Below are 15,086 nucleotides of genomic sequence, written 5' to 3'. Positions count from 1 at the left end.
GAAACTCAGTAGGATTTACTCTAAGTACGCATGAAAAGTATCATGCAATTATAACTTCAAAGGCTAGTGATTCCACAAAAGATGTAATCTGTTGTTTTCCCCAGTATCTACATAATAGTGAGGAGTTTGTGAGAAAGGAGAAGGCAAAACCACTCCCCAGTTTTGCCCTTTATGTAAGTTTAAGAGGATGAGCTACCCAAGCAGCAGCAAACCACAGTATGATGCAAACAGGCAAGACCTGGGTCCTTCAGTGTCCCATTCTCCAGCACTAAACCAGCACCAAAACACAAGCTTGTTTTCCAATGACAGCTAGTTCCTGTCTTTTTTCTTATTTGCAAAGAAACAACTTATCACTTTGCAAAGAAACAACTCCAAAACCTCTCTGTCTGCTGGGTCAGATAAGGTCCCTACTGCCAAATAGTTCAACAAGAAAGTGACAGCAAAAACATTTTAAGGCATGGAATTGGGGTATCCTGCAGAAATAATATCTGGAGGCATACAACTGGCATACAAACCAGCTTTCAAACAGTTCTGAGTGGCAAAGCTGTGGTAACTAGGCACTCTCAAGACACTGAGACTATACAGTAGTAAGAGTTCATAACCAAGCCTGTGCAACTATCAATCACAGAATTCCTAAGTGTGAAAGAATGATTGTAATATTATTTAGAACTACCATAACTGCTCATGATATGCTACTAAGTATATCACAGAATAAAAGCCTTAGGATTCACTCTAGAAAAAATATAGCATGGAAAAGTTTTACCATGAAGCCTTACTCATGCCACAAAAAAAAAATAAATGCAATCTTAATGTCTGAATGCCACATCTGAATCGTGCTAAACTAAATGCTTCATCAGTTCCAACTGCACTTAATTATTTGTAAATGAAAAAAATACAGCAGGTTAACAATAAAAAAAAATTATATCATTAATCTACATTATCCATTTCTTACCACACTGTGGTTCAGGTGATTTTCTTCCCTTAATTCCAGCCTGCTTTTCAAGACATCTCCATCATTAACAGGGATTTTCCTGTTTTTAAGAGAATGTTTTTTTTAAAAAAAAAAACAGACTTAGAAATAAAATTATAAAACATTTACATCTTGATGTCTGCTTTTTCCTATTAAATTATCTTTATTAGTACATTAATATGCAGTTGAAAATATTATGGCAGCACAGCACTTTGGATTGTAGGCAAAAGGTGCTCTGGTGTATACTGGGGCATGAGCACAGCACCTATAGGCAACTACTTGAAACACCCAGTGTTTGTTTGGTTCAAGGAATTACATATAAATGCCTCATTTGCACACACTCAGATGCCAAACTATATTTTTGTGTTTGGATCCAAAGCCCTAATAAATAGCCTATCTACTCTTCATTGGGACTCTGCTCTTTAGAATATGTTATGATTTTTTTTTGTTCAATTTCAAAAGTTTTCCTATAAAATGAAGTGCATTGTTTCTTTAGAGACATACAATAAGCCTAGTTAACATTCCAGGTTGGTTTATCTTTTTTAAAAAAATGTAGGAAGTAGAAAATTAGTACACCTTTCTAATATCATACAAACATTAGCTGTTAGAGGGAGCCACACATCTGTGCCTCGGCAGTGTTGCAGCCCAGGGACTTGTTATCATAGAAAATGCCGATAAAAAAGCACCTTAGAGCCAACTTTCAAATCCCAGGGACACAATTGCTGACATATAGCAGAAGGAAAGTTTCATCATTACCCAGAAGGGCCAATTCTAATCCTATGATATTTAAAGTGACACGATCAATATATAAGATGAAGCAGCACCCATATTTTTTATAGTTTTGACCCATTATTGTAGCAAAACACAGCTGGCAAAACACAAAAAGAGTATATTTTTGTATGTATCCCTTTTCTAATACTTTGATAACAATATGTAATGCCAAAAGTCTTCATCTGCCATGTTTTGTAAATTATTATTTATTTCTTAGTATTTGTTTGCATATCACTTTAAACAAAAAAAAAAAACAAGCTATACATCTGCAGCAAGGGTTAGCAATCTGTAGTCCTTAGCATAACCTATAAGGGAGGCATCAGATAAATATTGTCATGTCACTCCAGAGTGCCAAAAAAAAAGTGGGTTTCAGAAAGAGAAAAAAATGGTGTCAAAAAGAGAATGGCTGTCATCAGCTACTATGTGCACTTCCAATCAGAAAACCATTGAGGAAATACGCTTCTCAACAGAACAATGTTGTAACATTAAACACAAATATTGTACTATTTGTGAATTGAAATATAATCATTTTATCAAGTCTCCAATAAAACTTACTCTGAAAAATGGACAGGTGAGTATTAATAGCAGTGCTTAATATAATGTGATGCTATACGTGACTATTCAAAACTAAGCCCAATGAATGAAATTATTTACTCTCCTGAAACTGACCATAAGACTGCAGCCTAGAATGGACTTAATATATGAGCCTGAAATCAATTACCATTGAGTTATCCCATGGATTTCAATGGAATGTAATTGTGATTCACTTTCTCTGGGCTAGGACCAAAAAATTATGCAAGGGTATGTGTAAGAATGAATGACAGAGAGAGAAAAAGAGGGCTGATAACTTTGGGACCTACTCCTTTCCAGTATCTTCCACATCACTAAAAATACTGTAATCAAGAGTCCTATGGCACACTGAAGACTCAGCAAATTTATTATAGCATAAACTTACCAGGGCTACATGAATGTTGATTCTGCTGTAACAGATTAACAATAAGTATCCCTCTGAAAACTTGAACATCATTTGTTAAAATAGTAAATCATGGACTGGTCTGCTCTGAATCATGTCTTTTGTTCCCATCCCATGATGCCTTATGAAATGCATCTCCACAGATTTATCATCATATAACTACCTAGTAAAAACGGCTGGGCAGAGGGCTGCATCTGAGCCCCAAACCTTTTTCTGTTGTCCCCACAGGATCACATCACCAAAATTCATTAGCATAACACCAAAAATCAGTGTGTAATTTTCTTCCTTTTTAAAATTAAAATAACAAGCAATAGAATACCTAAGGCAACAGAAATTCTGCAGTAATAATGGTGTAGTTTAAGTTTTCTGAAACTTAAATATTTACCTGTCTTCATTAATCCCACACATGCGGACCCTCTCACTGCTCATCCAGCTATGAACATTGCCATACAGGGGAGTTGCAGAAAGCATGACGTCACTTAGAAGAGACTCTTTCTTCACACGTGTTTATAATCTATTTAGAAACAAGAACATAAGGAATTGAGAAAACTGGCCTAGAAGGAAGTGCAAATATCACAGCAGAATCACCAGCCTCTTTTTTGATAATTAATTCTGAATGCAGGATTGGTAGAGAACAAAAGTGTATAGTTAAAATACATACAATAAAAAGAGCACACTGAAGAAATTTATAGGTCAGATGAGATAGATCTTCTCTCCTCATACACTTTCTGAGAATTAAGATTTATTCCACACTATTGACAAATCTAACACTTTGAGAGTTTCATTCAAATTTAGAAAAATAACATCATTCTATTTTTATGAACAAAATTCACCTGACTTGTACTCAGGAGAGGGACAACTATTTGATATTCCAGCAAAGTATATCTATAGAATGTATCTCATTCTTCTACAATATTGATTACCTTGAAAACATAATGTGGCACAATGGAACTAGGCTCTAGAATGAATAAGCCATCACAGGAAATCCAACTAATACTAATTAGTATATCATTTATTGCATGTATTCCTGGCTCAACTAACTAAAGATGTTAGAAACTGTAGTCTAACATAGTATATGGAAAGCACCAAGTTGAGAGATTGATCTACTCCACTGCTAAGCAGTAAAGCCATAAAATATATTAAACAAACAGTTCCAGCAGAAATCTATTATCTATCATCTGTCTATCTAGTATGCTGCTTCAGTCACCAGAATAACTCTAGTCAACTTATATGTTAGGGTTTAAAAACAGCAAAACAAAAATAATAAAAGGAAACAAGAACCAAGAAGACAATACTTCAGCATACTGGGGAAAGGATACACCAAATTCAACCACAATCATAAAACCAATATACACTGTTAGGGAGCAGATCACCTCACCCTATATCTTAAGCCCTTCTGAAACAGCCAGGTTTTCAGAGTTTTATGAAATCACAGTAGGGTCAGAGCTACACAGACTTTGGGAGAACAATGTTCCACAAGACAGGTATAATTACAGAGAAGACACATCTCCTATAGTGCTTAACAGATGGGATCTGGAATATGCCACTCTACATCTTTCTGATTGGGCAGAAACAACAGGAGAAAGTTGGTACCATAAGTAAGCAGATCCTAAGCCACAAAGGGCTTATAGGTGACAACCAACACCTTCAATTGCACCAGGAAGACCACAGGTAGCCAGTACAGCTCGCAGAGCAGAGATGCTACATGGGCAAAACAGAAGCTCCCATAACTACCCACACAGCCACATTCTACACCAGTTGTCACTTTCAGTAATTTTCAAGGGTAAAGTGTAAGTTTATTTCAATAGTCCAAACTTGAGGTGACCATAAGAAGGCAGTCCTGATCCAGGAAAGAATGAAATTAGTGCACAAGAAGGATTTGGGGAAAGGTCTTTGTGGCTGCAATTGCCACCTAGTCTCCAAACGTGAATCAAGAGTTCATAAGGACCCCCAAATTATGTACAAATTTCACCTGAGGAAGTGCAATCCTATCAAGAACTAAATTCCTGGGACTGGAAGGTCCTTGAAACCAAAGCCATTCAGTCCCCATCCAGCCTTTACAGACTCCAGACACCAAGACAAGGACCTCTACAGCACTGACTGTCTGGCCAGAGGTCAAAATGTAAAGCTGCACATCATCCACATACTGATGACAGCTGAGCCCTTGCTAATGGGTGACTGTCAGTTAGCAGTGTTCTGTAAATGTTGAACAGGAATGGGAAAAGTATTAAACCTTCTGGAACCCCACATAGCAAGGGCTTCAAACTAGATGTTTCCTCACCTACTAGCACTGACTAGAACCAGCCCCAGAGGAAGCGGAGAATCACAGTGACCCCATTTCCAGTCCTTGGAGATTGACCAGAAGCATACTATGATCGAGGGTTTCAAATGCCACTGACAAATCAAAGCAAGACCAAGGGACTTGTACCATCTCTACTCAAGTCCTGACAGCGATATTCCACAAGGACAATCAACACTGGCTCAGTATTATATCCAGCCTTACTGAAAAAAGCCTGACTGAAAAAACTCCAGATTATCCACTTCCTTCAGAGCACTCTGAAGCTTCCACACCACCACCTTCTTCACAAGCTTTCCCAGAAAGGGGAAGTTGGATAGATTAAAAATTATCCAACATCTTGGATCCAGCAATGACTTTCTGAGGAAGGGATGTACTACTACTTCCTTCAAGCAGGCAGGACAACCCCACCCCCCTCAAAAAGATGAATTAACCATTGCTTAAAACCAACCATTGTCACCTCAGATGCCTTGATAACTAGATGAGACAAGTGACCAATACATAGGCAGCAGTGCTAAGATTGTGAGGGGCTCTGTCCACTTCCTTGAGATTCACAGGTTCAAACTCCTCCCCAGATAATAGAGCAGGACTCCTGCTCAGCCAGTGCCCAGCCAGAGGACATGCCCATCCAGAGTCTATCTGAATGAATCCAAGTGACTTTGTCAGATGCCTAGCAGATTCCTCACAACAGCCCTTCTAATGTTCATCCTGGCCCTCCACCCCCATAAAAGTTAACAGATTAGCCTTAAAAAAGGGCACCGGATGGCATTCTGCAAATGTGATAAGGATGTAAAAATAATTACATTTTGCTGCCCTTATCATCACCATGTTGGTCATAATATGAACTCATACAAATGTTGGATCAAACTCATTCTTCATCTTTCTCCAGCTCTACGTGTCTTTTCTGACTCTTCATTTACTGGAGCTCCTCTGAAAACCCAAGGGGACCACCACAATCAGAACAGAGGCCACTCAGATGCAATCCTATCTAAAGCCATTAGGACTCCCCCATTTCAGAAAGCAACTAAGACCGTAGGTGAACTGCCCAAGCACTATCTGGAAACCAAGCTTATCATGCACCAGGGTAGACTTATCTAATAGGGCCAGCCTTTGTGCACTGGGAAGCAGGACCAAAAACCTCCAAAGGAATCAGAAAGTGATTTTAATATGACAAAGGATAGATATTAATGTTCCTTATCTTCAGATTCCATCACATCTGCCCAAAGACAGAGACTAGATCTAATATCTGACCACCCATGTACTGTATACTGGTTATCTTCTCTTAAATGGAAGTGTTAGGCCTGGATAGCTCTTACAGGATGTGTAAGTTACTAATCTTGTTAGTATAATTCCTTTCCATATAGTTTAAGCCTTAGCCATCTAAAGTGTCATTTAAGAAAGCATAAAGAAAATAATAGTGCAACAAACCACTCTATCAGAATACAAAAAAGTCCAGAAATTATTCTAGATCCAACAGAGGTTACCTTTGCAGACCTTATTTTTGTTTGCTGTCTCTCTCACACTCTGTAGTAAGTTTCTGGAAACCTTGAAATCCAAATTAGAAATCAAGAGTTTTGCACATCAAAGCCCAATAAATTTCATACCAACACAGAATTGAAAGGAGCCATTTAGGCCATCCAACACTACGCTCAGTGCAAGAATTCCAAATTAAAGCATCCCCTCAGGTGGCTGTCCAACCTCTGCTAGCACATACCAGAAGAAATGTTCAGCAGTTGACTCCACTAAACACTTTTACTGTTGCAAAGCTCTTCCCAATATTCAGCCCAAATCTACTTTTCTGTAACTTCTGTGTCCTGCACCGTGCATTCTGACAGGATGAAAGTCTTGATCTTTTCTGTGTGACACTCCTTCAGTCAGATTTTCTAAAGTCTAAAATACTCAATTGCCCTCAGCTTTCCTTGTAAGATTCAGCTTCTTGTCCCTTCAGCATCTTTCTCCTCAAAATCAATTTCTCTGGCTCTTTCTTAAAGTGTGATGCCCAGAATTGGACGCAGTACATAACACGGTGTCCAACCAATAAAGAACTACCTCCTGTGATTTGGAAGCTACACTTTTATTGAAGTAGCCTAAACCTGCATTTGGCTTCTTAGTAACTCCATCACACTGCTAGCCCATATTTATTTTGCAATCAGGTACAATTCCAACATCTCAGACTTCACAAGTGTAACTCAAGACAGATGGCAACACCTAGTTGACCTTGGCTGAACTCAAAAAAATTAAGCAGGATTGGACCTTGTTATTATTTGGAATGGCAGACCACCAGAAATTTCCAGGAATACAAACTAGTCTAACAATATTTGTTTTAAAAAAAATATTCTTGGAATAAGGTAATGGCAAACCAGTTCCATAGTGTTACCAAGAAACCAATACAGATGTGTCCATAACAAAGAGCTGAGATGACCTAAGGGAGACGGTACCATATATTATTAAGCCTGAGGTCCTCCATCCTAACCTGGGCATTTGATTTCTTTTATCTAACTGAAGTGCTTTGCATATATCTTCATTAAATTTCATTCTGTTCTTTTTAGCTCATTTCTTTAATCCAATAAAATCATTTGAATTTCTTTTCTTTATCTCCTACAGTATTAGCTATCCTATCCAGCTGTGTGTCATCTGCAAATCTGAAATCCTCATTAATGACTAGCCATCTCATTAAGGAAAATGAAGATGACAACCAGGGTCAAAACTGCATTTTATGACACTTAACTTGATACCTCCCTTCATCTTAGTAAGGAAATGGTTTTTTTAATTTTTTGAGTGCCATTTTTAAACTAACTCTTGATCCACCTAAGACTTGCCATCCAGTTCATAATTTAACATAGTTTGCTAATCAGAATGTTATGGGCTACTCTGTAAAACGTTTTGTTGGAGTCAAGATATATCAAGTTCATAGCAGTCAGATAATCTACAAAGGAAGTTACCCAGTCAAAAATGAAATAAGGTCATTAAACTGAGTCTAAAGAGATATCCTGGTATGGGAGCAGAGTGAGAGTGAATCTTTGAACAACTGACGCAGGCAGAAATCCTATCCATCACTAAAACAATAACAAACAACATGTCTGTTTCTACTTTAAAGAAAGTTTCTAAGATTCCAGGCTCCAAGAAAAAGCTGAAGGGGGATGTTATGGGCTATGAAAGATTGGAGTGCCATAAATAAACAGGAGGTTCTAATTTTAAAATGGTAACATTTTAATTTTCCTGGAGTAGGAATCTGCATCCCAGCCCAGAAAAGGGTTAAAAATAGTAGGTGGGTCACTAAACTCCCCTCTCTTGATTTGATTAAGTAACCAAACCCTAGCGGCTTTTACCATTGGAGCTGTTGTTGCTGATCTGCTGCTGCTGCTGCTGCTTTGAGTGCTTTCAGTAATTCAATGACGCCTGTTCACTCCAGGGAAAGAAATCATTAGCGGGCTCACTGGAGAAGCATTAGCAGTCCAAAAGGATCAGTGCTGCGTGCAGTAGGGAAGGCAGGTGAAAGGCAACCAGATTTCTGTATCCAGAAGGAGAAGGACTTTGCCTGCCTTTATTCCTTCCAGAACAAGCTATCTCCACCAGCATTAAATTCTAGTTTGCTGCATGAGTGAAGTGTCAGGACAAGCTGCGTTTTATTAACACGATTATCCCAACGCATGATTTATTCCAGTGCCAGATTTTAATTGTTCTTTGGAGGCTCAGTCGTTTATTTTGATTGAGGTTCAGCCTACATCCCGCTGTTAGATGCTGGGTTAATGGGGAGGGACTTGAACACACAGGATACTCCTTCAGTTTTTCCTCTCATCAAAAAAGAAAAGTGCAGGCATATACTGATGTGAGCTAGATATGTCTTATATTATTACACACTGTAGGTCTGCAATCCTGTATATGCACTAGGGAGGCCGAGGCATTAAACACATATGGGACTAATTGGAGGTAAAATGTTTTAGATATAGTGCTGTACAGCAACAAATACTGAAAATACATGTTCCCTATGCCCAGTTACTAGTTTGGATGGAATAGAATCTAGCTGACTTTTAAATTAGGACTTTGTTAAGTTACTGTACAGCAGTAGTCAGACTCAGAGGGATTACCTTACCCTAGAGAGCCTTTCTCAGCTGGGGTTCCAGGGAACCCTAGGGTTCTACGAAAGGTCACTTAGGGGCTCCATGAAAGGTCATGACTGAAAAAAACATAAACGTTCCATGAGCTGTAGATATAATCATTTTTATGCAGGGGTTCCTCCAAGCTAAAAAGTTTGAGAAAGGCTACCCTAGAGTAAACAACAGAATCAGCATATGGTTAGCACCCACACAAAAACAAGCTTAAGGAACTCAGCTTAGGCGCCAAAACACATAATTTAACCCTTTTTCATATATCAAGAGTGGAAATAGGACACCAGATTGAGTTTTACACCATGCTTTGTGCATGATCAGTGGCCTTCAGAAAGAAACATTTTTAAAGGCTATGCTTTTTCACTTCTGTTGTATTCATCCCTCCCTTCCCTGGAGCAGAATCCCATGCACAGAACAAATGCATTTTAATGAAATGACATGCTCCCTTACTACCTTCCACAGTAACTAACTCCCAATATAAGGTAGTTGGTCCAAACTGCTATGAGAACAAGAAACCAAACTGTACCCTTTCCCTCCTTCCTCTTCCTTCACCAATCCCTGCCACTACCACCATAGTGGCTAGAAGAAAATATTGCACTATCATTCAAAAGGAGTTATTCCACTGGAAAGATGGGTGTGCTTAACAGATTTACTGTTTTCCAGATGTAACACTCGCAATGTTTTCAAACAGAGCAGCCACAGCCTGGAGAGAGTGATTTAGAGTTTTACATACAGTTAGTAGCCGCCCAGTGTGCTGCCTCATCTGTAAGGAATGGAGTGGACACAAAGTCCAAATAGATAGGGTTGTCTGACAGGAGGGAAGGGTGCCACTCACTCTCCCTCCCCTTTCTGAAAATAAAACATGACAGGGAGTCTACTTATTGAGCTTTTGATTTTTTGCTAGTAATGTATTGTTGCTATCAGCTGCTGTACTTGACTGGTTAAGCCATCTATATTTTGGGAACAGCAACAACAGAAATCACCCTGAGTGAAATCCCAAAACATGCTTTTTGGAAGTCCCGCTGCATGGGAGTGCTCGCTTCTAAGAGCCTGTAATTTTAAGAACATGTTATGCAAATGAATCTACACACTGCATATAATGGGTTGCTGGCTGGAAAATCTAAGCAAACTGCACAATAATCCGCCTAGATATGATAGTCTTCCTTCCAAAACACTGCAATAATTTTAAGAAAGCACTGAGAAAAAGAAAACTATGTTGCTCTCTGCTGCAAGACAAACATCTCTCTGCTATTCCACACTGCAAAACTGCCTCAAGCAAAGGTGTTTGCAGAGAGGCCTGCGTGAGGCTCGCACAGCCAGCTCTTCAAACACCACAGCTGCATGCCGGTGAGACAAGGATAAAGCATTTAAGGAGGGAGAAGCCACTGAATTAGGAGCGAAAAGCGCTTTTGGAGGATCAGAGGTTGTTCTGGGTGTGTGCGGTGGCTGAGCCAGTTCTTAGGGATTGTGCAAAATAAAGCCAAGCACTATGATCGGTGTGTGTTCCTTTTGGGAGGTGGGTGGGGTGAGAAGTTTGCTAGTTCCTGCTCGTTTTTTAGGGTCGTGCTTTGCAGTTGGATGCATACATACGTTATTTATAATCATCGCCGCCCTGATGAACTTTTTGTGAACTGTTTAAAAGTGGAGGTCTGTTGAACAAACAGCGGCGCCACTGCCAGCCATAATTTCATTGCAACAAGCAACAGACTTTAACTCTTCAGACTCCCTGCGTTCAGCCTTTCCTTGTAGGATGGAGAAAAGGGGGAGAAAGGGGGGGCAAAGGGGGGGACTAAATGCTGCTTGTATACTGGGTCTGTGGCGATTGTCAAAAAGATAAAGAACTTTTTCCAAATAAAGCAGTCCATTACTCACTGCAGCAGGAACATTTAGATTTAGTGACTAGTGCTGGACTTGGAAGCCCTAGTGAAATCAAAGCACTCACTTAGTAGCTGACCTTCACTCTTAGTTATACTAACTTAAACCTAAATAAATAACCATTCTCAGGTTGTCTCAGAACCAAGTCCTATCATACTCAATGAGACTGATTCCTAGTCACGGGTAGGTAGGAATAGGGCTTTTTAGAACTGGGTTGGCCTTAGGTTAGGCCTTAGGTTAGGCCTTAGGAGCCTCAAGAGCAATGTTAAGAGGTGAACTTACACTAGTAAAAATTAAAAGTGTGGATAGAAATGTTTAGGCTAGAGGTCCAATCCTGTTTACTTTGCATAACTAAGTTTTCAGGAAGTTAGTTGAGTAGCGTTTTCATTTGCTGCTCCAAAATAACGGAGTTTAGAAGTAATGCATGTGGTTAAGTGCTAGAAGCTCTTGGCCTACTTGGCTCAACCTTAAATTTAACCTTAAATTTAACATACTGTTACCTACTGGTTTTAACACACACACACACACCAGCCAGACCTTCTAACTAAGAATTATGGAAGTCCAACACATCTGAAGAATTCAGTCAGAAACTAGTTAAGATTTCCCTTCTCCCCATTATCTATTGTGTGTATGTATGTATATGCACTTCAGAGTCACTGTTGACGCCTGGACAAATCCCTGCAGTTTTCTAGAACCAGTTTGTTGTAGCAGTTTACAGCTTAGAGTCAGTTTGGTGAAGTGGTTAAGGCATCAAGCTAGAAACCAGGAGACCTTGAGTTCTAGTCCTGCCCTAGTCATGAAGCAACTGAGTGACCTTGGGCCAGTCCCTCTCTCTCAGCCCTAGGAAGCAGGCAAGGGCAAACCCCTTCTGAAAAACCTCACCAAGAAAACTGCAGGGACTAGTCCAGGCAGTCCCCAGGAGTCAAAAACTGACTCCAAGGCACCCCAAAAATACAGATTATCTATTATTCTGTAACGCTTCTCTTTGGCAGCGTGGTAATGTAGTTCAGTGAATTTGGAAAAGAGTTGGAGAAACAAACGGGGGGAAAAAACCATCCTAGAATACAGAAGCCCATTTTGTTCACTCAATTACAGAAAACTTTTAAACGTGCTCACCACCTTCCTATATTTAATGGCGTGGAAAGCTCCCCACTGCTTAGATGCAACTCGCGCATGCTGGGCTGCGCGGCTTGAGTTCCCAGGAGCTGTTGAAGGAACAGCAGTAGCAGGTTCATTCCGCGCCAGGCGAAGCTCAAAGCTCTCTCCGCCGCCGCGGGAAGAAAGGAACCGCGCCGAACCTCCTTAAAAGCTCTCCGTGCTCGCTCGCTCGTTGCGCGAGGATGTGACCCAAGAGGCGAAAGTCAGGCTCTAACCGCCGCGGAGGCTACGAAATTTCCTACCCAGAGGTATCTGCCTGACAGAGCTAGAACGATGATTTGCAGGACGGAATTTCGCTGCGAAGGGAGGGCGGCTGGCGTGCAATAAATGAATAAATAAATAGCGCGTGCAAGCGGCAACCTGCTTCTCGATTCTTGCCGAGCCGAATCTCCCTCCCCCTCCAGTCAACCGCGCTCAGGTTACAGGGCAGACAGGAAAAAAAATAAAATAAAAGGAATCCCGGCGCTCGGCCTCTCTGGCTGAACACCCAGTTCTCCGGGCACCATTGGCCGCCGCAACTCCGCGCCGCTGTGAGGCAGACAAACGCGTACACGCAGAGCCTGACTTGGCCGTTTGATCTTCATCTCTCCCCCTCCCCCTCCCTTCTTCAAAAGGGAAACGTTTGCATCTCCCTCGCAACGGCAACAGACTTTTGGCAGCTTCTGACGCCAGCGGCTGCGGGCGCAGAAGCAAAGTTTTGCTAGCACGCTCCTGCCTTCGCAAACTAGAAAAACCTGATGCCCGCGGCCAAGGGAAGCAGCGGCGGCGGCGGCGGCGGCGCTTTGCTCTCGACTCCTAGGAAGGAGGGGAGGGGTCAGGGGAAGCCATTCAGCGTGTCAAGCCGCTCTCGTCTCCCTCCCTCCCCGCTTTCCCGCGATTCTCCTGGTGAGGACGCCTTTATTGCTAGCGAGTGCACTGAAAAGGTGAAAGCAAAATAGTGCACGAGGAAGCTCCAGCGGGGCTCGGGCAGCCCTAGCGAGCCAAGGAGGAGAGAGAATGCAGCGAGCACACGAGTTCCCTTTTGGCGCCTTTACTCTTTCCACCTCCAGCTCCTGTTGGCAGCCCGCCAGTTTCCACTGCATAAACCACAGCCGTCGTCAGCTGAACTGCAGGCGGCTCTAGCTACAGCGATGGTTAATGTCGGCGGGTAATAGCTGGAGCCGAGCGGAGCACGTAAGACCTCCCCAAAAAAGCAAGGGACTTGACCGGCACACCTCTCATAGTTGCTCTTTCAGTTCTCGCCTAAGCAAGCCGAGGGAAGGATCGCTTCTAAAACGGTGACTGAACTCTCCGAACGCGAGGAATCAAATGGGATAGAGGGGACCAGTCTCCGTGATACGTTGAACGCTTAGCCGAAACCGCTTATTCTTACATGCACCGGTCATAAACTTTTAGTAGGGACTGGATAGGCACATCTGAACTAAAATTCTATTGCCCCTTTCTCAGTCAAGCTTCACGAGATAGATTAGACTGGGAAATGGAGCCGCGACACACACTGGTTGAGTTCACACGTTACGGTAACCTACTACACGAGTAATTGTACACACACGCTATATTTATGTCCCATTTTTCCTCCAGGGGCCCAGAGTGGGTAGGTACTGCTCTTTCCTCAGCGTTTTCCCCACAAAAACAATCTAAAAGGTAGGCTGGGCTAAAAGGATAGGGATTGACCCAAAATCATCCAGTGAGCTTTCGATTCAACCAGGGCCCTAGTCCGATTCCGTAACTACTATGCTATACCAGTTTATCATACTGTGTGAAGTCCATCGATTAAACAAACTGTAGGTAAAAACGATCTATAGCTTAGAGCAAATAGTGACCCAGCCACTGGACTTCAGTTCAAGTGTGGATACTTTTTACAAGTTTAAGCGTTTTCTTACAAGTAAGCTCTGCAGTTTAAGTGCGACCAAGTCCTTCTGAACTTCTGCGTTAATATGTTAGTCAAGCTCTATTGTATTTAAAAGATCCTAGTCGAAGGTAATATCGCGTAGAATGGCAACCGTAAGATATTGTTGCAGCCTTCAATATTATCAGCATTTTAGTTCTTTTGCTAGCAGTTACTGAATGGTTAATATAGTTACATACATTTGAATGCACAGTTGTTAGCGGGGGAGAAAGAAGAATGTACTGTAATAAACAGCGCTGTTTGCGAGGAGAGGTAGGAAACGGCAAAGTGACTGCCGCGCGGACGGGGCGGGAGGAAAAACTGACCTTTAGCCGAGATGTGTGGCATTTCGCCTGACCATAAAACTAAGCACAGCGCGCCTGCAAGTTCTTACAAAGTAAAAATACATATCGAAGCTCTGTAGAAAGCTGCTTAGTTTGACAAAACAACACGCCCAGAAAGGAACCGGTCAAATGTCTATTTTGGGGGGAGGGCTGTTAAACTTCCTCTTCTCTGCGCTCTCGGTTCCCTCGAGGCTCCCAAGACTGTCACGTACAGAGAAGCGATCTGGACTTTCCAGTAACCACAATGCTGTTCGTCGGAGCGACGGACTGTAGGGCTGGGCATTGACTGAGCAGACGCCGCTATTAGGCAAGTGATTCAAGCCCTGACACGGATAACGCGAGTGGAGGAAGGACCGAGCGTCGCCAGTTGCGGCTTTAGGCACGGAGAAAGCCGTTTTAGCAGCGTGAGCGTAACTCCTTGTAAGTAGAGGAGCGCTGTGTTGGTGTGCCAAGAGGCGGCGGCGGTAAGGTGTTAGGAGAATGCGGCGTCCGCAGCCAGAGGGCTTTCCTGCCTCTCCTGGGAGGCTCGGGGAATCCCTGCTTTGCAGAGAAGCCGAGGCTCCAGCCTTCGCTTTGTGGGTGGGGGCACAATCGGCAGCTCATCAATTCTACTTTCTCATTACCGCCACCCAGTCCTCTCTGTGGTTGCCTCTATTACACACTGAGCTTTAGACCGCATCCGCAGAGCCAGCCTCTCGTCTCCTT

At 42.0% G+C, this 15,086-nt stretch overlaps 1 protein-coding gene across 8 annotated transcripts in view; it reads right to left on the bottom strand.

Moving 5' to 3' along the window:
• The window catches only part of BCOR (BCL6 corepressor), an 82,193-nt gene that overhangs the window by 40,966 nt on the left and 26,141 nt on the right, over positions 1-15,086 (bottom strand). For 6 of the 8 annotated variants that reach the window (XM_088144764.1, XM_088144769.1, XM_088144770.1 and 3 more), the window contains exons 2-3: positions 3,100-3,228; positions 953-1,031 (exon numbers count right to left, since the gene is read on the bottom strand). In XM_088144764.1, coding sequence (XP_088000890.1) covers positions 953-1,031; positions 3,100-3,185 — 165 coding nt within the window. In that variant the 5' untranslated portion in view covers positions 3,186-3,228. Of the gene's footprint in view, positions 1-952; positions 1,032-3,099; positions 3,229-12,110; positions 12,187-14,363; positions 14,574-15,086 lie in introns of those variants that run through there. The other 2 variants (XM_088144765.1, XM_088144767.1) reach the window with 2 other exon arrangements.

Source organism: Python bivittatus, unplaced genomic scaffold (genome assembly GCF_059951505.1).
Source record: "Python bivittatus isolate LINGU-HERP-01145 unplaced genomic scaffold, Pbiv_v1 ctg000350_np1212, whole genome shotgun sequence".
In the NCBI taxonomy this organism is placed as follows: domain Eukaryota; kingdom Metazoa; phylum Chordata; class Lepidosauria; order Squamata; family Pythonidae; genus Python; species Python bivittatus.
The sequence above is the reverse complement of the archived record's forward strand: the minus strand, read 5'-3'. Positions and strand labels throughout refer to the sequence as shown.